Below are 22,775 nucleotides of genomic sequence, written 5' to 3' on the forward strand. Positions count from 1 at the left end.
GCACCTCTGCCTGGCTGCCCCGTCTGGGAGGAAGTGAGGAGCGCCTCTGCCCGGACACCCTGTGGACGCCCCGTCTGGGAAGTGAGGAGCGTGTCTACCGGGCTGCCCCCGTCTGGGAAGTGAGGAGCGTCTCTGCCCGGCCGCCCTGTCTGGGAGGAAGTGAGGAGCGCCTCTGCCCGGCCGTCCCGTCTGGGAGGAGAAATTCTTCTGCCTTGGGATGCTGTTGATCTATGGCCTTGCCCCCAGCCCCGTGCTCTCTGAAACATGTGCTGTGTCAACTCAGGGTTAAATGGATTAAGGGTGGTGCAAGATGTGCTTTGTTAAACAGATGCTTGAAGGCAGCATGCTCGCTAAGAGTCATCACCACTCCCTAATCTCAAGTACCCAGGGACACAAACACTGCAGGCTGCAGGGACCTCTGCCTAGGAAAACCAGAGACCTTTGTTCATGTGTTTATCTGCTGACTTTCTCTCCACTATTATCCTATGACCCTGCCATATCCCCCTCTCCGAGAAACACCCAAGGATGATCAATAAATACTTAAAAAAAAAAAAAGTTACCATATGACCAGATGCAGTGGCTCATACCCATAAACCCAGCACCTTGGGAGGCCGAGGCAGGCGAATCACGAGGTCAGGAGATCAAGACCATCCTGGCCAACATGGTGAAACCCTGTCTCTACTAAAAATACAAAACTTAGCCAGGAGTGGCAGTGCACATCTGTAATCCCAGCTACTCGGGAGGCTGAGGCAGGAGAACTGCTTGAACCCGGGAGGCGGAGGCTGCAGTGAGCCGAGATCTCGCCAGTGCACTCCATCCAGCCTGGGCGACAGAGCGAGACTTTGTCTCAAAAAAAAAAAAAGAAAAAAGAAAAAAAAAGTTACCATATGATCCAGCAATCCCACTTCTAGTCATATAAGCAAAAGAACTCAAGACAGGGTCTGGAAGAGATACCTGCACACCCACGCTTACAGCAGCATCATTCATAATAGCAAAGATGCAGAAGGACCCGAGTGTCCACAGATGGAGAAATAAACAAACAGCACATGCTCCATAAGTGCAATGATTTATTATTCAGCCTAAAACAGAAACAATATTTCTCATTTATTATTTTTTCAAGATAAGGTCTCACTATGCTGCCCAGACTGGTCTCAAACTCCTGGTCTCAAGCAATCCTCCTGCCTCAGACTCTGAAAACACTGGGATTACAGGGGTGAGCTGCGGTACCCGGCCTGAAACTCTGACACAGGCTACAACAGAGATCAACCTAGAGGACACTACGCTAAGTGAAATCAGCCAGGCACATATGACGGCGTTCACAGGAAGTCCCTGCAGCAGTCAAGTTCATGGACACAGAAAAGCGGAATGGTGGTTGCCAGGAAACGGGGGAGAGAGAATTGATGGATGCAGAGTTTGGTTTCCCAAGATGAAATTCTAGAGGTCTGTTTAACAACAACGTGAATATATTTAACATTACTGATCTATACGCTTAAAAATGGTTAAGATGGTAAATTTTATTTTACATAATTTTTTACCATAATTAAAAAAAAAAAAAAAATGCTGCCACCAAAGACCTTCTTTGCCCCAAGTGTTAGAAGTGTAACTATTTCCTCAATGTAGGTTCAGTAAGTTTTAGAAACACATCTAAGTGACCTGAGAATTATATCAAGGTCACTAACATATTCTTCAAACACTATTCAACCGAGAGACAATGTTTAGCCCTTTTATAAACTACATGATCTTGCCTTATTAATAAAATTATTAATGCTTGGTTCTGTCTTAAGTCTTTTCAGGTTTTTTTTTTTTTTTGAGATGGAGTTTTGCTCTTGTCGCCCAGGCTGGAGTGCAGTGGTGCGATCTCGGCTCACTGCAACCTCCATCTCCTGGGTTCAAGTGATTCTCCTGCCTCAGCCTCCCAAGTAGCTGGGATTACAGGTGCCCACCATCACACCCAGCTACTTTTTGTATTTTTAGTAGAGATGGGGTTTCACCATGTTGGCCAGGCTGGTCTCGAACTCCTGACCTCAGGAGATCCACCCACCTCGGCCTCCCAAAGTGCTGGGATCACAGGCATTAGCCACTGTGTGCAGCCATCTTTTCAAGTTCTAAAAGCAACAAGTCATTCCCTTAGCAAGATGTGATTCTAGCTAATGGTTAAGTAAAGAAATGTTGGCTGGGTGCAGGGGCTGATACCTATAATCTCAGCACTCTGGGAGGCCAGGCCGAGGCAGGTGGATCCCTCAGGTCGGGAGTTCGAGACCAGCGTGACCAACATGGAAAAACCCCGTCTCTACTAAAAATACAAAATTTGCCAGGCGTGGTGGCGCATGCTTGTTATCCCAGCTACTCGAGAAGTTGGGGCAGGAGAATCGCTTGAACCCAGGAGGCAGAGGGTGCGGTGAGCCGAGATCACGCCATTGCACTCTAGCCTGGGCAACAAGAGTGAAACTCCGTCTCTCAAATAAATACATAAATAAAAAATAAAAATACAAAAATTAGCCAGCTGTGTAGTCCCAGCTACTTGGGAGGCTGAGGCAGGAGAATCACTTGAACCCGGCAGGCAGAGGTTGCAGTGAGCTGAGATCACGCCACTGCACTCAAGCATGGGTGACAGAGCAAGACTCCGTCTCAAAAAAAAAAAAAAAAAAAAAGACAAACACAGTCACTCACAGGCACAGTAGTTAGCTATGCGGTATGCAGTTTCTGGGTTTTAACCATGGAAAGAAAAAAAAGAAAAACAGATTTTTCAGAATCAAGGGAAGAGGCAGAGAAGGAGAGTTAAGGCCTTTCCTGGAATGAGAAGTAATCAAAGATAAGAGCCAAACTTCAGGAATTAGAGAGGACTTCTAAACCCCGCCAAAGAGATTCTCCCACAGTACCTGACCCCCACCTCCTGCAGCTGAAGAGGGGGAAAGGGTCTCCCCACAGAAAGACCAGGGTTACATTCAGAGCCTTCTATGTTCCAGACCCCAAGGGCTGGTACTGAAATATTACAAAGGACATTCCTTGTTACAGAAAAATGTAAGACACAATACATCTTTCTGAGTTTCTCTTCGAAGGGTTTATTTAGCCTGTTAACTTCCTTATCCTTTGTTCTCAAACTCAACTTTCTTGTTCTTCCTTGCCCCTAGTTACTGTAAACAGCTTACCCGCTTCCCGTCAACTCTAATCAATAACTCACACCTGTTCCCTTGGTTACCTGTACCCATTGTTCCCCCGAAACTGCACATCTCACACGCTCCACCTCTGTACCTCATGTCCCCCTCCCCTTCTATATTTAGAAAAATTCGTACAAGTAGCCAATTGGGTCAGCTCAGATTGTGCAGTCCGACCCCAGCCCATAGGGGAGTGACACAGAGATAGGGACTGCGTTCAGGACAAAAACCCCCTGGTCTCCCTTGTTCTCTGTGCTCTTGCCACCTTGGCTGATACGAGTGGCACCCTTCTGCAGAAGTAAATTGCCTTACTGAGAGAATTAAACTTTCGCCTGAGTGCTGGTTTTACTTCACAGCACCGAGCATTTATTCCTGGAACATTTTATATCCACAAAAAGAAGAAATGCCCAAGCCTGCCCAGGATGTCAGCGTCTACATCTCTAAGGGTCCCTGGCGGTCGGACTTGTCTGTAACAGCAACTAAAATTGCAGCAATAGGTTGCGTAGGACACAAAACAGGCTCCTCCTAAACATCAGCTGAGGAAAACTTGAGGTACACCCCAGTTGCTGTGGTGCAGAGAAAAACCCTCTCCTCGAATCATGGTCTCTATACTCACACAATCACCAACACAGAAGACTTCTGTAACTAAAGCAGAAACCGCGCAGCAAACCCCAGCTGGGCTTCCTCTAACTCAGTTCTGACACCATCTACCTGGAGACAGTGTCAGATCCCACAGGTTGAAGGCTCGGTCCCCAAGACTGACCGTACCACACACCAGTCGCAAGTCAGAACCTTCAAAACTTCTGACTGACCAGCTTCAAGTTGGGGTTCCCGTGACCCTTTCTTTGGGTTCAATTTGCTGGCACGGCTCACTGAACTCAGGGAAACACTTCCTTATGTTTACCAGTTCATAACAGACAATATTACAAAGGATACAGATGAAAAGATGCATAGGGCAAGGCATTAGGGGAAGGACGCAAAGCTTCTGTGAAGCTCTCTGAACCCTGTCTCCTCGGGATTTTATGGAAGCTTCATGACCATCAGCATTCCTTCCCCAGGGGCAGAGGGTGCGGCCTTCTCTGAGGAGGGTCTTAAGACCCACAATTAGAAAGGGTGGGGGTGTGGTGGTTAATGTCTGTAATCCCAGCACTCTGGGAGGCCGAGGCAGACAAATAACTTGAAGTCCAAGAGTTCAAGACCAGCCTGGCCAACGTGGTGAAACCCCATCTCTACTAAAAATACAAAACAAACAAACAAACAAAAAAACGTAGCCGGGTGTGGTGGCATGCGCCTGTAATCCCAGCTACTTGGAAGGCTGAGGCACGAGAATCGCTTGAATCCATGAGGTGGAAGTTGCAGTGAGCCAAGATGGAGCCACTGCACTCCAGCCTGGGAGAGATTCTGTCAAAGAAGAGGGGAGGGGAGAAGAAGGGAGAAGAGGGGAGGGCAGGACAGGGCAGGGCAGGGGAGGGGAGGGGAGGGGAGGGGAGGGGAGGGGAGGGGAGGGGAGGGGGGAGGAGGAAAAGAAAGAAAAAAGAAAAGGAAGGAAGGTGGGGTGGCGGTGGGGAGACAGGACACGTTAGGGTGAAAGGGGGGTAGGAGGTCAGAGGCCTCCCCTGAGGGCCAATATTGTAACAAAAAGACTAACCAGGTCTGTGGGAGTTACTGGCCAGGGTGAAAACCAAAATATATAATTACACCACACCTTGACAGGCCCAGACTCTCCCAACAGAGCCTGCTGCAAAACACAAGAAACTAATAAAAGAAAATGGGGAAAGGGGATGTCTGAATACTGGCATAATTTCTATTCCATTAAGAGATGCCTGAAAAATGAATCACTTTATACAAATGAGTGAAAATCAACCATTCTAGCACTTGAGGCTAATAAGCTTTTTATTTTTGCCTCTGTCCTGTCGTGCAGTCCGTTTCTCCTTCCTATTGCTGTGGAGTTTTATTTTTAAAGAAAACCTTATTTCCCATTATGAAAATTATGCATCATTTCTATAAAACAACACAGAAAAGCATAAAGTAGAAAACACTGTGAAACAACATCATGTACGTACTTTTTTTGAGACGGAGTCTTGCTCTGTTGCCCAGGCTGGAGTGCAATGGCACTATCTCGGCTCACTGTAACTTCCGCCTCCCGGGTTCAAGTGATTCTCCTGCCTCAGCCTTCCAAGTAGCTGGGACTACAGGCACCCGCCACCATGCCTGGCTAATTTTTGTATTTTTAGTAGAGATGGGGTTTCACCACGTTGGCCAGGATGGTCTCGATCTCCTGACCTCGTGATCCACCTGCCTCGGCCTCCCAAAGTGCTGGGATTACAGGCGTGGGCCACTCTGCCCGGCCACGTATGTTCTAAACTTTGCGCATAGATATCTTGTTCCTATAACACCATCTATGCTATTCTCTACGTTCTTTTTCCTTTAACAGTGCCATGGCCATCTCTCCACATGAGGACTCAGATTGGTCTCGGCATTCTTGCCGCATGAGGCACCATTTTGAGGATGTGCCACAACCACAGTAATCAACCCCTTCAGGACAGTCATTCGGGTTCTCCAATTTTCCACTCTTGGAAACAGTGTTGCAAGTAATATTGGTATGCCGGCACCAAACAGTACATCTATAATGAACACAGCTTGCCAAATTACTCCACAAGACTCTACCAATTTAACCTTCTACCACCAGGTTACGAAACTTCCCCTTTCCACCTCCTTCCCAAAGCTACCCACCACCTCTGTATCCTCCCTGTATCCTCCCCACCTGCAGGGACCACCTGCTACCTACACATTGCAGGCCTCCCATTTCTCTAGCACCTTCACCTGGCACGCTAGATGAGCACACAGCACCAAGCCTGCAAGACCTGTTGTGAAGCCAGATGTGCTGAGGCTGCTGGGCTGTGTGTGTGTCGGGTCGGGCGGGCTGCTGGGCTGTGTGTGTGGAAAGAACAAACCTGGGTGTACAATGGATACAGGACCTATGTCGTGGAGCAGGGTGGGAGAACGCTGCCCCCAAGACTGAAGGAGCAGGGATCCCCAAGAAGGCTTCCCTGAACTACCAGCTTCCTGTTCCTGCCAAGTGGCAGAAGGCGTATCTGGAAGAGGCAGCCTGCTCAGAGCCCATAGTCTCCTTATTCAATGCCAGAGTCACACTGGACAGAACCATGCCACAAGCCCAGATCCAGGACACACTGTAATGCAGGCTTCCTTCCCCATCACTCAGGAAAGCAAACTGCTACAATTAAAAAAGAACAAGGGCAAGTCTGCTGCTGCTCTTCACTGGGATTTTTTTCTTTTTTTTTTTTTTTGAGACAGAGTCTCACTCTGCCATCAGGCTGCAGTGCAATGGCGAGATCTCGGCTCACTGCAACCTCCGACTCCCTGGTTCAAGCAATTCTCCTGCCTCAGCCTCCCGAGTAGCTGGGATTACAGGCACGCACCACCAGGCCCAGCTAATTTTTCTATTTTTAGTAGAGAGGGGGTTTCACCATGCCGGCCAGGATGGTCTCAATCTCCTGACCTTGTGGTCTGCCCACCTTGGCCTCCCAAAGTGCTGGGATTAGAGGCCTGGCCTGCTCTTCACTGTTAAACTGTAAGCTGCCAGACGCAGAGCAGCAGATGAGTCTGTAAGTGCAGAGCCAAACTGTTTAAATGTGCCATCAAAAAGACAGTGTGGCCCTACTGTACCCATTTCACATTAGGGCCTATCTACTCACGTAAGCTGGAAACGGGAGCACACCACACACGCACATGTGAGAACTCACTGCATGCTAAGCTCAGGGACAGCCTGCCCCAGACACGGCCGAGCTGGCAGACGCACAGGACCGGGTACAGCCTGCCCCAGACACTGCAGAGCTGGCAGACGCACAGGACCGGGTATGTGTGTGATGCGCTAAACCATGACAATGGTATACTTTTCTGGAATTTAGAAGTTTTAGATGTTTCTCGTCTTTTTTTTTTTTTTTTTTTTGTTGAGACGGAGTCTTGCTCTGTTGCCCAGGATGGAGTGCAGTGGCGCAATCTCGGCTCACTGCAACCTTGGCCTCCCGGGTTTAAGTGATTCTCGTGCCTCAACCTCCCCAGTAATTTGAATTACAGGCACGCGCCACCACGCCTGGCTAACTTTTTGTATTTGTAGTAGGGATGGGGTTTCACCATGTTGCCCAGGCTGGTCTCGAACTCCTGAGCTCAGGCCATCTGCTCGCCTCAGCCTCCCAAAGTGCTGGGATTACAGGCGAGAGCCACAGTGCAGGCCGTCAAACTCATTTTTATAAGAAATGTTGAATTTACTGTAAACACCTTATTAATTAGGAAGCAGTTGTTAATATGCTGTTGTGGTGTTATGAGAGAGACACAGGTTTTCACCCACGGTTCCTGGCTCGTAACTCCCAGACCTTGTTACAATCTTTTGTTATAATATTGGGTGTGTTAGCCCTCAGGAACCAGAATCTCTCTCCTGCCCTCCTTTCACCTGCTAAGAACTCAAATCTTCTCCACCTGATTGTGGGTCTGAAGACCCTCCATAGAGACGGTCCCACCCTGCACACTGGGAGAAGCAATGCAGATACTATGAAGCTTCCTTAAAAATCCAAGAGGTGGCCGGGGCGCGGTGGCTCATGCCTGTAATCCCAGCACTTTGGGGAGGCCGAGGTGGGCGGATCACGAGGTCAGGAGATCAAGACCATCCTGGCTAACACAGTGAAACCCCGTCTCTACCAAAAATACAAAAAAAATTAGCCAAGCGTGGCGGCAGGCACCTGTAGTCCCAGCTACTCGGGAGGCTGAAGCAGGAGAAAGGCCTGAACCCGGGAGGCGGAGCTTGCAGTGAGCCGAGATCATACCACTGCACTCCAGCCTGGGCAGCAGAGCGAGACAATGTCAGAGATCTATATATATATATCTCCAAGAGGTATTTTCTGTAACACATGTGGAAAAAAAGAGAAAAAAATAAAAGAAAAATGAATTTTGAAGTAAAAAAATAAAAAACATAAAAATCCAAGAGGTCAGCTGAACACATGGAAGGTCCTGGAGGGTGGCAGCCCAGGGAGGGCTTGGAAACTCCACAGCCCATCCCCCTACACCTTGTCCCGTGCTTGCCCTCATCTATATTCTTGGCAATATCCTTTACAATGGGTCTGCAACCCCGGGGCAGTACTGGTCCGTGGCCTGTTAGGAACCAGGCTGCACAGCAGGACGCAAGCAGCAGGCGAACAAGGCTCCCCACCGAGCTCTGCCCCGTCAGATCAGCGGCAGCGTACGATTCTCACAGAAGCATGAACCCCACTGTGAACAGCACACGCGAGGGATGGAGGCTGCACGCTCCTCCTGAGACTCTAATGCCTGATGATCTGAGTGGGAACAGTTTCATCCGGAAACTATCCCCCCCATGAAAAAAACTGTCTTCCATGAAACCAGTCCCCGGTGCCAAAAAGGCTGCAGACCGCTGCTTTATAATAAATTGGTAAATGTGCTTCCCCAAGTTCTGGGAGCCGCTCCAGCACACTAATTGAATCCAAGGAGGGGGCTGTGGGAACCCCAACTTGAAGCCAGTCAGTCTGAAGTTTAGGAGGCCCAGACTCATGCATGGTGGGGACTGGGGCAGTCTTGGGGACTGAGCCCTCAACGTGTGGGATCTGACTCTATCTCTAGGTAGATGGCGTCAGAAATGAAAGGACACCCAGCTGGTGTCCACTGCTTGGTGTGTGGGGAAAAATCCCCCACATTCAGTCACAGAAGTCTTCTGTGCTGATGACTGTCGTGCTGTTAAGAGTGAAGAGAAAACATGGTTGGGGGGTTTTTCCCACACAGCTGCTAATGATTCAACTTGGACACCAAAGTCTACAACTCTTCTGTAAGCTTCTGGGTCAATTTAGTAAAAAGTATCCTGAGATTTGCAAGTCCAGCTGTTTTAAAATGTTTTGCAACTACTTATCGGCATAAATCCCATCATTATCCCATCATACATTTATCTGCATAAATCCCATCATACAGTGTATGTGGCATCATATACTCCACAGCACCTAATGTGTGTGCAGGCATTAATCTGCGTGTCTTACGCACCCTGACTCATTTTTACGATAACTCTGAGGCAGGCACTGTTATCAACCTTATTTCACATATAAAGAAAGTGAGGTGGCCGGGCATGTTGGCTCATGCCTGTAATCCCAGCACTCTGAAAGGCCGAGGCGCATGGATCATGAGGTCAGGAGTTCGAGACCAGCCTGGCCAAAATGGTGAAACCCCGTCTCTACTAAAAATACAAAATTTAGCCCGTTGTGGTGGTGGGTGTCTGTAATCCCAGCTACTCGGGAGGCTGAGGCAGGAGAACCGCTTGAACCCGGGAGGCGGAGGTTGCAATGAGCCGAGGTCATGCCATTGCACTCCAGCCTGGGCGACAGAGCAAGATTCCGTCTCGGAAGAAAAAAAAAAAAATAGAGGCCCAAAGAGGCTGAGAAATTTGCCCAAGGTCGCACAGCAACCTGGTAAAGGGCAGAACCAGGACTCAAATGTACACAGCATGGATGCAGGCTGAGGAAATGCACCCTGACTTACAAAATAAACTCCCAGACATAAAGCACCACTTACTGTTCTACATCCCAGAGTTACAGGTAAGACTTTACTTGAAAAGAGGTTTCTGCTGCCAAAAATCCCTGACGTGACAGGGGAAAAGGCACAAGAAGTTCATGCTGATCAATAATTCACTAGAGAAATCAGGCCAGTGAACAAACCTGCTCAACACACTCCTGTATCCCTCAGCACCTGCAGAAGCTCAACGAAAGAAAGAGGACAGCTCCCTCCAAGTTTATGAGGGGCCATGAACCCTACTTACTTCTCGAAAACAGCCATCCCCTCCCTGCTCCACCTGCAAGGTTAAATTTAGACTCTGAGGGTTGGAAAGGGGAGAAACCAGGAAATGTCCGTTAATTCTTACCTTGTTTCTCTTTTTCTTTTAGTGGATCAGTGTTATAGACTCGGAATCCATTTTCCATCCCACACGCAAAGCATCCTAAAGCAGAAGTGTAAAAGAGACATTAATCCCCAGGCCTGGAGTAGGTAAAAGTAAGAGGTCTGGAGAAATGACAACTACTGAGAACTCTTGCAGATGCTCAAACCACACAGACATGACAGGTGCTAAGTCACAACTCCTGTCCTTGTAGAAATGTTACTAAGTGACAAGCACATCCATGCGGGACATTTTGTTTGTCCTTTAGCAAAGGAGTCTTGGAGTTGTTCATGCAATTTCTCCACTGCAGGGTCCTTCTGTGGCATCCCTGTGGCCCAGGCTTGGAGGACGATGAGTAACAAATGCGAAGGACACATCTAGAGGAAAGCCACCAAGCAGGCCATCCCGCCCACTGTGGACACCAGGTGAAGGGAAGGGCAGGGTGCTGGGGAGACAAGAGGTAGTCCTAGACTCCCGGAACCGGGAAGGTGAGGAAAGGATGCTCTTTCCCATTTACAGGGTGGTCTCCCGTGACTTTGCTCCCACCTATAAATCATCCTAACTCCTTAAAACCCTGTCAGAGTCTCAATGAGTTACCCAGGTCACTCATCCTGGTCACTAGACAGTGACCAAGTCACACAGCAGGCTGTTAATGGTCCAAATAAACAGCACTGTCAGAAACTGAACAAAGCACTTAAGTGCGCAGATGATAGTGTGTTAATGCTTGTGTGTGACCCAAGGACTACATCCATCTCCTTAAATGCCATGTCCAACTGTTGGCTCTATGAAGCTGTGGCTGGAAAGAGAAAAAAAAAAAAAAAAACCCAATTATTTTTCACATGAAATGTTGCCAAGTCTGGATCCTTCCAATGACTGCACAAGTGGTGTGAAAGCCCAGCACAAAGGCCTCTAAAACTCCCATTCGAGGCCGGGCGCAGCAGCTCACGCCTCAAAACACGAGACAAAACACGAGACAAACACGAGACAAAACACGAGACAAAACAGGCCAGGAGCAGCGGCTCACGCCTGCAAACCCAGCTCAAAACACAAGACAAAACAGGCCAGGAGCAGTGGCTCACGCCTGCAATCCCAGTTCAAAACACAAGACAAAACAGGCAAGGCGTGATGGCGGCTCACGCCTGCAATCCCAGCACTTTGGGAGGCCAAGGTGGGCGGATCACCTGAGGTCAGAAGTTCGAGACCACCCTGGCCAACATGGTGAAACCTACTCTCCACTAAAAATACAAAAATTAGCCAGGCATGGTGGCGTGTGCCTGTAATCCCAGCACTCTGGGAGGCCAAGGCAGGTGGATCACCTGAGATCAGGAGTTCGAGACCAGCCTGACCAACATGATGAAACCCCGTCTCTACTAGAAATACCAAAAAATTAGCCAGTCGTGGTGGTGAGCACCTGTAATCCCAGCTACTCAGGAGGCCGAGACAGGAGAGTCACTTGAACCCGGTAGGGGGAGGCTGCAGTGAGCTGAGATCACGCCATTGCACTCCAACCTGGGCAACACAGCAAGACTCCCTCTCAAAAAAAAAAAAATAAATAAAAAATAAAAATAGAAATACCCAAACCACCTCCTAGAAATCCACAAGAAAAAGGCAAACTCCTCAATAGAAAAATGGGCAAAAGACTTAGACATGTCACAAGAGGATATCCAAGTAGTCAAGAAACACAAAATCAGGAAAATGCAAATAAACAAGAGAGAGATGTACACAGCCACCAAAATGACCAAAAATAAGAGAAAACATCAAATGTGAGCTGGGTGTAGAGCCACGGGAACTCTCAGACCTGCTAGTTGAGGGCAAAGTGGTACAACCACTTTGGAACACTATTGGTACTATCTACCATACTCTCAATTCTACTCCTAGGTATACAGAAGTACATGCCTGTGGAAATGTGAACATACGGTCACTGAGAGACATCTTCTAGCATAAGCATTACTCTTATTACTCATATTATGCTTATGGTAGCCAAGAACTGGAACGTGCCCAAATGCCCAACCATGGCAGCATGGATATATGCATTGCTATATGTCTGCACAAAAGAACACTATACATCAAGAATGATCTGGCCGGGCATGGTGGCTCACACCTGTAATCCCAGCATTTTGGGTGGCCGAGGTGGGCGGATCACGGGGTCAGGAGATCGAGACCATCCTGGCTAACACGGTGAAACCCCGTCTCTACTTAAAATACAAAAATTAGCCGGGAGCGGTGGCGGGCGCCTGTAATCCCAGCTACTCAGGAGCCTGAGGCAGGAGAATCGCTTGAACCCAGGACGCAGAGGTTGCAGTGAGCTGAGATCCTGCCACAGCACTCCAGCCTGGGCAAGAGCAAGACTCCGTCTCGGAAAAAGAAAAAAAAAAAAAAAAAGATCTACAACTACACTCAACAATACGGAAAAAAAATCACAAACATGACGTTGAGTAAGAAACCTAGAAACAGCCTGGCGTCGTGGCTCACGCCTGTAACCCCAGCACTTTGGGAGGCCGAGGTGGGCGGATCACCTGAGGTCAGGAGTTCAAGACCGGACTCAACATGGAGAAACCCAGTCTCTACTAAAAATACAAAATTAGCCAGGCATGGTGGTGCATGCCTGTAATCCCAGCTACTCGGGAGGCTGCAACAGGAGAATTGCTTGAACCTGAGAGGCAGAGTTTGCAGTGAGCCTATAACGCGCCATTGCACTCCAGCCTGGGCAACAAGAGGGAAACTCCGTCTCAAAAAAAAAAAAAGCTAGAAACAAAAATAAGTACAAAAATAAAGTACAGAAGTAGGCAAAACTAATCTATGACGTCACAAGTCAAGTAGGGAGCATTCACTGGGCTCAAGGGTGGCCAGGTATATTCAATTTCTTAATTGTTAGTGACAGGTGTGTTCAGTTTAGAAAATTCATCACCTGAACACTTATGATATATCCACCCTTCTACAGGTATAGCACACTTCACTAAAAAGGAGGCATTACAAACACCAGATGGTTGGAAACCACCCTCTGAGAAGGCTAGGCATTTCCCTTACCATCTCAGCAAAACTTTCTTCCAGAGAAACCCCAGCACACAACCCTGGGTAAACTGGCAGCACCCAGGAAGCCTGACTGGCCCCAGGGCATCAGGCATCAGAATCACTGAGAAGGAGTTCTTTTAAATATGTGTAATCCGGCCGGGCACAGTGGCTCACGCCTGTAATCCCAGCACTTTGGGAGGCCGAGGCGGGCGGATCACCTGAGGTCAGGAGATTGAGACCAGCCTGGCCAACATGGTGAAACCCCGTCTCTACTAAAAATACAAAAATTAGCCGGGCATGGTAGCCGGGCGTGGAGGCAGGCACCTGTAATCCCAGCTACTCGGGAGCCTGAGGCAGGAGAATGGCTTGAACCCGGGAGGAGGAGGTTGCAGTGAGTCGAGATCGCAACAGCCCGGGCGATAGAATGAGACTCCGTCTCAAAATGAAATAAATAAATAAATAAAATTGTCTTCACAAATACGGGATCATACAGCACCTGCCTGGATTCTCTTCAAAAACAAAACTTCCAAAGCCAACATGTAAAGCCTCGCAGAAGTCTGTCTCGGAATAACGAACATTCCTTTTCTTCCCCATCATGACTTTTGGCAAGTGCGCTCTTCAAACGGGAGGTGAGGAGGCGACTATCCGAATCCAGGTCCCGCCCGCCTCCCGAGGGAATCCGACCGCGCCGCCCCGGCCGCATCCCCGGCAGCTCTGAAGCACCTGCGGGGAAGGAGGTCGCCTTCCCTGGGCACTTTAAATCATCCAGTGCTTACACCTGGATTCCGACGTGGGAAAAGAAGTAAGATTTCCCTCAAAGGCCTCCCTTAAGTCCTTTACTCCACCAAACACGAAGAAAAATCCCGGGGAGTGGGGGTGGGAAGAGTGACATTTTCCGATGGAAACCGACGGGAAAGGTGAGACCCGCACCCCACCCGCGCCACTCGCCACCAGAGGCGTCGGAGACGCCGGCTCCGCGGCTCCAGTGAACCCAAACGAATTCAGCTCAGCCACGGGCTACCTGCTAAAGACCCTGAAAAGAATAGGGGGCAAAACGGGGTTCTGGGCAGGGCGTCAATCACGCTGCGAGGAAAATCCGATAACCGTGGAGCCCACAAGGAGCCAGGGGACCCGAGTGGGCGTGGCGCGCGGGGAGGGGCCGCCGCGCAGGAGGCTGGGGTTCTGCGCCGTCTCCCACCGACCTCGACCTCGGCCCGGGACCGCTGGCTGGGAGCGGTCACAACCCGGGGGGTGGGGGGGCGCGAAAGGCCGGGAGGGTGGGAGCCGGTTCGGGCCTGGTCCGGACCCCGGCTCGGGCTGGGAGCAGCGGCGAGGGCCGGGGCCGGGGGCTTCGGAGGGGAGCTCGGGCGGGGCTGGGGTCCCGGGTGGAAGGCCTGGCCGGAAAGGGGCGCCCAGGAGAGGCCTGAGAGTCAGGGACTCTGGGCTGCGGGAAGGCCCGGCCGAACAGGGCGACAGGGCCGCGCCTCGCGCCTCCTCACCGTGGTCCTGGTTGAAGCCGGCGTAGAGCAGCCCGTTGCCGTGAGGGTTACACGGCAGGAGGTTCATGGCGCTGCCGTGCTGGGTCGCCGCTCCTCAGCGCTGCATGCCGCTCGCGGGGGCCGGCGGTTTGGTTCCTTCGGGCCGGCGCTGAGGCCGCCGCGGCCGGAAGTGCCGGACGTACCTGCGTGCGTGCTGGACGTGCGTGCGTGCTGGATGTGCGTGCGTGCTGGACGTCCGTGCGTGCGTGCGCGCGCGCCCCACCAGGGAGCCTATGGAGCGCCGAGCGCATCTAACCGAAGCGAGGCGAGGCAAGGCAGGGTAGGGCGGGGCGAGGCAAGGCAAGGCAAGGCGGGGAGGGGCGGGGAGAGGCGAGGAAAGGCGGGGAGAGGCGGGGAGGGCGGGGCGGGATGAGGCGGGGCGAGGCGGAGCGAGGCGGGGCGGGGAGGGGGTGGGGACGAGGCGGGGAGGGTCGGGGCGGAGGCGGGGCGGAGGCGGGGCGGGGCGCGGAGGGGCGGGGAAGAGGCGGGGAGGGGCGGGGAAGAGGCGGGGAGGGTCGGGGCGGAGGCGAGGCGGGGCGGGGCGCGGAGGGGGCGGGGAGGGGGCGGGGAGGCGGGGAGGGGGCGGGGAGGGGGCGGGGGGTGGAGGGGGCGGGGAGGGGCGGGGGGGCGGGGAGGGGCGGGGGGGCGGGGGGGGCGGGGAGGGGCGGGGGGCGGGGGGGGCGGGGGGGCGGGGGGGGCGGGAGCGCCGAGCACGTTCGCGGGAGGGCCTGGCTTTGTCATGCACGGGGTCGCCGCGGGAAGGAGGATGGCTCCTTGAGGGCTTGGCACGGATACCTGACGGTCAGAGGAAGGTGGGAGAGCCTGTAAGGGAGGCTGACCCAAAACTGAGGCCCAGTGCATCATCCCTCATGAGAGGCAAGCCCAGAAGCGCCACAATACTGCCCCCTTCAGGAGACAGAGACCCCCAGGACACGGAGGCCCTCCAAGTCACTCAGCCCCCGCCAGGACACGCAGCTCCTGCAGGACACAGAGGGCGCCCAAGACACACAGTCCCCAGGACAGAGACCCCCCAGGACACAGAGGACCCCCAAGACACGCAGTCTCCAGGACACAGAGCCCCCTACCCCAGGACACACAGTGCCCCCAGGACACAGAGGTCCCCCAGGACACAGCACTCCTAGGACACACAGCCCCCCCGTGACACAGAAACCCCCCCAGGACACAGCCTCCCCCAGTACACAGAGTCCTTTCCAGGACACATAGCCCCCCAGAGAACACACAGCTCCTCAGGACACAGAGGCCCCCCCTAAGACACAGCCCCCCCACGACACACAGCCCATAGAGGACACAGCCCCTTAGTACCCCACCTAAAGGACAGGTGGCCCTCACACAGCACAGTCCCCGCAGGACTCCGGGGTCCTCAGGTCACATTGTCCATGAGACACAGCCCCCCCAAGACACGCAGCCTCCCCAGGACACAGAGCCCCCCCCAATACACGCAGACCCCCAGGACACAGAGGCCTCCCAGGACACAGGACCCCCAGGACACGCACCCCCAAGACAGACCCCCAGGACACAGTGGCCTTCCAGGACACAGAAGCACCACCGAGGACACGTGCCCCTCCCCCCAGGACAGAGGCCCCCCTCCAGGTCATAAAGGCCCCCCCCCGGACATAGGGGCCCCCTAGGACACACAGCCCCTTAGGACCCCACCTAAAGGACAAGGTGGCCCTCACACAGCACAGCCCCCGCAGGACTCCGGGCCCCTCAGGTCACGTTGCTCACAGGGCACTGTTCTCCTCCACTCTTAGGGTCAGGCTGCTGGGGGCATCTTGGTCACAGAGCTTTGTCCCTGGGCTTGGCTCATGCAGTGGATGGCTGTGGAGGCCTGAGTGCTGGCCTTCGTGTCTCCTGCCCAGGGAGTCCTCTCCACCCCCCCTCCTCACTTTCCTGACCCCTCTTGGGCTCTCCCTGTTCCCTGCAGCACACCTGATCTCCTAGGAGGTTCTGACACCGTCCCCTCGCAGCCACCTGCCTCCACCCCTGTCTGTCATCCTCATTCCACCCTCGCCACTTGCCTGAGCTGGTGCTGACCTCTCAGCCATGGGGAGAAAGGAGCTGGACTGTAAGCTGAGATCACTGGCCCACTTGGGCCAGGCGGTCCCTGCGTCGTGGGCATTGAACACCTCGATTCCCATACAAGAGGGGCTCCTCCCTGAGAGTGACCAGGAGCCTTCCGATGGCGGAGCGAGTTGGGCCGCCCGGGTCCAAATCACAGAGCTGGGGAGAGACCTAAGTGCGGTCCAGGGGCTCAGCACCGTCTTCCCTGGAGGGCACTGGGTTCTCCTCTCTGCACACGTACCGGTACCTGCTGTGAGAAGTGTCACGTGGGGGAAGGAGAGAGGCGTGGGTAAGGGACATTTCCCTTCATTTTTCTGCTTGCCACCCTTGGGGCCTCCCTCAGTTCACATTTTACTCAGTCTCCCAGTGGCTGTACAGCCGGGGGCGGGGGCGTGTGTGGACATCCACACACAGCGCTGGTTGTGTCCTAACCAGGAAACTCAAAGCAGCCTTGCCCACCACAGTGGGTTAAATGGTGGCCTCAAAACATGTGTCCTGGGGGGCTGAGGAGGGAGGATGGCTTGAGCCCAGGAGGTTGAGGCTGAGGCCGCACTGAACTGAGATTGTGCCACTACACTCCAGCCTGGGCAACACAGCGAGACTCTGTCTCAAAAAAAAAAAAAGATAGGTCCACCTAGAACCTGAGAATAGGGGCTTCTTTAGGTAAAGAGTCATTGCAGAAGTAATTAAGGATCTCGAGATAAGATCATCCTGGATTTGGGGTGGGCCTTAAAGCTGAGGACCGGCACCCTTGGAAGAGACAGGAAGGGAGGAGATACAGGGGGAAGGCCACCGGCGGCAGCCAGTGGGACTGGAGTACTCAGCCCTAAGTCAGCAAGTGCAGGAATCGTGGGGCCACCAGGAGCCAGGAGAGGCATGAACGGTTCTTCCCCAGAGCCTCCGAGCCTGGGAAGGAACACCGGCTGTTGTCCAAGCCACCAGCCTGTGGGGCTTTGTTCCAGCAGCGCCAGGAATCCTGCCGTCCACTGATAGCTCAGAGGTCTCCACATGGAAGACCTGAAGTGCGACTCAGAGTGAGGGACACGGCTCATCTCGCCCACCCTTCTCTAAGGCAGGCAGAAAGCAGAGTCTCGCCTCTGGGGGTGGAGAGAATAGAAATTACACACACACACACACACACACACATATATGTATTTTTATATATATATGTATATATCTCCTGGGCTCAGGTGATCCTCCCACCTCAGCCTCCTGAGTAGCTGGAACTACAGGTCCACACCACTATGCCAGCTTAATTTTTGTATTTTTAGTAGAGACAGGGTTTCATCATGTTGCCCAGGCTGGTCTTGAACTCCTAGGCTCAAAGGATATGCCTGCCTCAGCCTCCCAAAGTGCTGGGATTCCAGGTGTGAGCCGCTGTACCTGGCCTAACGATGTAGTGTTTAAAGATACAACATATTTGGACAGAAACATATAAAGAAAACCAGGAGGATGGTTTGCACGGAATTGGAGATGGTGGTGACTGCTCGGGGCAAGAGAAGAATCTACAGTCGGCCGGGCGTGGCGGCTCACTCCTGTAATCCCAGCACTTTGGGAGGCCAAGGCGGGCTGATTGCCTGAGGTCAGCAGTTTGAGACCAGCCTGGCTAACACAGTGAAACCCCATCTCTACTAAAAATAGAAAAATTAGCTGGGTGTGGTGGCGGGCTTCTGTAGTCTCAGTCTCAGTTACCTGGGAGGCTGAGCCAGGAGAATCGCTTGAACCCAGGAGGCGGAGGCTGCTGTGAGCTGAGATGGCACCACTGCACTCCAGCCTGGGTGACAAGAGCGAGACTGTCTCAACAACAACAAAAAAAGAATCTGCAACAGGGGAAGGGCGTGTGGTTGACCCTGAAGAACAGCCCCCAACGACACCCCATCCCCGTGCTCAGAGCTTGTGCATGTGTTGCCGTATATGGCAGCGGGGACTTTGCAGATGTGACTACCTCAAGGACCTTGAGATGGGGAGGTTAACCTGGATGATCCAGGTGGGATCACGAGGGTCCTTACAGGAAAGAGGGAAGAGAGTCGTTGAGAGAGAGGGGTGTAGTGTGACCACAGAGGCAGACTGGAGGGATGCAGCCAGGAGCCCAGGAATGCTGCTGTCTAGAGGCTCAGGAGGCCAGAGATTGACTCCTCCTGGAGATTCCAGAAGGAACCACCCCTACGAATACCTTTATTTTAGCCCATTCCTCCAGAACTGTAAGAGAATAAATGTGTGTTCCTTTAAGTCACTAACTTTGTGTTACTTTGTGATAGTTTGTATTAGACTGAAGAATGGCCCTCAAAGATACCAGGTTGTCATCTCTGGAACCTTTAAATGTGTTATTCCTGGCTGGGCACAGTGACTCACACCTGTAATCCCAGCACTTTGGGAGGCCGAGGTGGGTGGATCATGAGGTCAGGAGTTCAAGACCAGCCTGACCAACATGGCAAAAACCTGTCTACTAAAAATACAAAAATTAGCCAGGCATGGTGGCAGACGGACACCTGTAATCCCAGCTACTTGGGAGGCTGAGGCAGGAGAATCGCTTGAACCCGGAAGGCAGAGGTTGCAGTGAGCAGAGATCGGGCCATTGCACTCCAGCCTCAGCAAGAGAGAGACTCCGTCTCAAAAAAAATTAATAAAATAAATACTTAAAGAAGGTATTCTCTTATTTTGGAAAAAGGGTCTCTGCAGATGTGATAAAGCGAGAAGCCCTGAGACAGGAAGACTGTCCCGAATTGTCTGGACGTCCCCAAGTGCCATCACATGCTTCTTCAGGCAGAGGAAGGATTGACCAACAGAAAACACCACATGGGGACGGAGGTGGAGACTGCAGTGATGTGGCCACAAGCCCAGGAATGCCCAGGGCCCCCAGAAGCTGGAAGAGGCCGGAAGGACCCTGCCAGAGCCTCCAGAGGGCGCCATGCCTTGATCTCAGCCCAGTGATGCTGATTTTGGACTTGGACTCCAGAACAGTGACGGAACACACTTCTGTTGTTTCAGGCCCCCGGGGCTGTGGTAGTTTATTACAGCAACAGTAACAGACCTTGAAACCCACGCCGAGGGCTTGGCAGGTAAGACTCTACTTCTCCTTCCGCTTCAGCTGCTGCGTGTTGGGCACACAGGTGTTGATATTCATAACAGTACTACTGTTCATTCAGATAGACACACATGAGCTGTTACATGTAGGATCCATTTCACAAATAGAACCATTAGAGGACCTTTTAAGAAACCCATCTCCCTTATCCCCATTTCTGTAGTGGAATGTGGAGCAATGTTAAGATTTCAGCCTGGGCACTCTGGAACCTTTAATCCTCATGCCTGTAATCTCAGCACTTTGGGAGGCTGAGGTGGGAGGATCACTTGAGCCCAGGAATTTGAGACCAGCCTGGGCAACTTATGAAGACCCTGTCGCCAAAAAAAAAAAAAAAAAAAAAAAAAAAGGCCTGGTGTAATGGTGCACACCTGCAGTCAGCTACTCCGGAGGGTGAGGTGGGAGGACCACTGAGCCCAGGATTCAAGGCTGCAGTGAACTGTGATTGCGCCGCTGCACTCCAGCCTGAGCAACAGAGTGAGACCCTGTCTCTAAAAGAAAGAAAGAAAAACATTCAAGGCAAGGAATCAAGAAACCAGCAGATGGTGGCGATTGGCTTTGAGCAACACACGGATTCTTCCTCCAGCTGAATTGGAAGGTCAGCGTCTGTCCGGTCAAAGGCATGGAGACCGGTATGCCTGCACCAAGGAAGAGCAAGGCAGCCCCTGGCCACAGCGAGGCCTGGAAGGCTCCTGTTGGACCTGGCCCCGCGGACAAGGCTGCCCTGTGACTGAGGAGGCAGGACAAGAGCAGGGTCCCCTCTGCACACAGGTGGGAGCAGTACCCACCTGCCCAACGACCAACACTCCCCATCCTGCTGGATGTGAGTGACTGCCACTTTTCACCAATGACACCTTGCACCTTGCTCCACTTTTCTCACCTTATAGATAAGAATTATTAACATAGTAAGTCCCAGAGTCACCCCTGCTTCCTGACAGCCTCAAACAGGGTGTAGCAGTTGCCGTGAATGCTCCCCAAAACCTCCATGAAGCTGCCCAAGTCCCGCCCATCCTCCCCGACTCCCCAGCACCCTCTCGATGGTCGGGGGCTCCGTGCTACAGCAAGTCAGGGGCGTTCACGGTGGCCTTTGGCTCAAAGCCTTGACAGCACCTCTGGGCTGCTGGGAAGCAGCCGGTCACCTCGCCTAGAAGAGGGTGAAGGCTGGAGCAACAGAACTGCTTTGAGACTAGGTGGAGTTTGGAATCCCTCTCCACAGTGGCTCGGGACCCCTGTGCTCCAGCAGGGTTTGCTGTCCTCATGGGAATGTAGAGGAGAAGAAACAGTATCAGCTCGAGTTCAGCACTGCGGCAGGGTAGGGACAGTGGTTTTATTTTTATTTGAGATGGAGCCTCACTCTGTCACTCAGGCTGGAGTGCAGTGGTGCAATCTCAGCTCACTGCAACCTCCACCTCCCAGGTCCAAGCAATTTTCATGCCTCAGCCTCCTCAGTAGCTGGGACTATAGACATGCACCACCATGCTCGGCTAGTGTTTTGTATTTTTAGTAGAGACGGGGTTTCGCCATGTTGCCCAGGCTGGTCTTGAACTCCTAAGCTCAGGCAGTCCACCTACCTCAGCCTCCCAAAGTGTTAGGATTACAGACATGAGCCACCGCACCCTGCCAGGACAGTGGTTTCAAAAGGCAGGTGCCAGCCTTTCTTAAGAGAAGAAAGGTGTGTAAAAATCTGTAGATCTAAAGCAACAGGCCACACCTCTGAACATGACAAGAAAATGACAAAGTTTCTCTAAGATTTAATTTATATTTATGTTTTGTGTATATTCACCACCCAAACACACAGTTTTCTACTTAGTCCGGTCTGTATTAGGTTTCTTCTGTTTTTGATCCGCCTTGGTTTGCTGTGGCACTTTCTGCTGTGAGCGTAACTCACTTCCTTGTAGGAGTTTCCTGAGGCTGCCATAACAATCGCCACAAACCTTATGGCTTAAATAACAAATACTTATTTTCTCGTAGCTCTGGAAGCCGGAAGTCCAAAACCAATACCTTGGCAGGGCTGTGCTCCCTCTGGGAGATCTCGGGGAGCCTCCTTGCTGCCTGTTCTGCTTCTGGGGACTTCTGGTGGTGTTTCCCTGGAGGGCCAAGGCCTCCGGGCGGCCCGTGTGTTTCGTGAACACCTCCAAAGGGCTCTGAGTCACAAAGCCTTGGGAAACTTGATTTTATTCCTTCTAGGACATTCTTGGTAGTCCTGAGGAGCCGTCAATTACAAAACAAGAAAAAGGAAGGAAGAGAAAAATACAGGTTTGGCCTGGTTTAATGTTGCAAAGGGAGGATCCGTTTCCTTACCCTCCACCATCACCGAGCCGGGAACAGAGGGAGAAGAGGCCCCTCAACGTGGGTTTCTTCAACGTGGACTCTCCTTTCTTTGCATCTCAGTGTCCTTGTGTTTGCAGCTGGGAGGTCAGCCCTGTCGTCCTCACCCCGACCTGTGGCACAGCAGAGAGAAGGCTGCAGAGGTCTTCACAGTGTGTCTGCACAAGGCTGGCCACCCTCTCCAGACACTGTCCCCTCAGGGTTCACCTTCTGTTCACAGACCACACCCCTGCCTCCCCATGCACTTTGTCCCCGTGGCTGCCGTGCCCAGGTGGCCACACACCCCCCAGCCTGGCTCCACCCGCAGGGACCAGTGCTCCTCTCTCCTGCCTGGGCCTCAGTTCCACCATCTCTGAATACAGGCTTTGCCCCTATTCTAGGGTCCCTTAAATTTCTTTTTTTTTTTTTTGACGGAGTTTCACTTGTCGCCCGGGCTGGGGTGCAGTGGTGTGATCTCGGCTCACTGCAACCCCCGCCTCCCAGGTTCAAGCGATTCTCCTGCTTCAGCCTCCTGAGTAGCTGGCATTACAGGTGTGTGCTGCCATGCCAAGCCAATTTTTGTAATTTTATTAGAGACGGGGTTGCATCACGTTGGCCAGGCTGGTCTTGAACTCCTGACCTCTGATCCGGCCGCCTCG

General features: G+C 52.3%; 1 protein-coding gene and 1 long non-coding RNA gene across 4 annotated transcripts in view; one reads left to right on the plus strand and one right to left on the minus strand.

Moving 5' to 3' along the window:
- WDR45B (WD repeat domain 45B) overlaps positions 1-15,103 on the minus strand; it is a 34,879-nt gene extending 19,776 nt beyond the window's left edge. The window contains exons 1-2 of one of the 3 annotated variants that reach the window (XM_054459890.2): positions 14,610-15,103; positions 10,087-10,161 (exon numbers count right to left, since the gene is read on the minus strand). In XM_054459890.2, coding sequence (XP_054315865.1) covers positions 10,087-10,161; positions 14,610-14,676 — 142 coding nt within the window. In that variant the 5' untranslated portion in view covers positions 14,677-15,103. Of the gene's footprint in view, positions 1-954; positions 1,075-10,086; positions 10,162-14,609 lie in introns of those variants that run through there. The other 2 variants (XM_063656389.1, XM_063656390.1) reach the window with 2 other exon arrangements.
- A 305-nt stretch (positions 15,104-15,408) lies between these two features.
- Positions 15,409-22,510, plus strand: LOC134738730 (uncharacterized). The gene is made up of 3 exons (XR_010124696.1): positions 15,409-17,019; positions 19,399-19,789; positions 21,997-22,510. It is a non-coding gene; the product is annotated as an uncharacterized LOC134738730 (long non-coding RNA).
- The last annotated feature ends 265 nt before the right edge of the window (positions 22,511-22,775 follow it).

The sequence above is a fragment of the Pongo pygmaeus genome, chromosome 19, assembly GCF_028885625.2.
Source record: "Pongo pygmaeus isolate AG05252 chromosome 19, NHGRI_mPonPyg2-v2.0_pri, whole genome shotgun sequence".
NCBI lineage: Eukaryota > Metazoa > Chordata > Mammalia > Primates > Hominidae > Pongo > Pongo pygmaeus.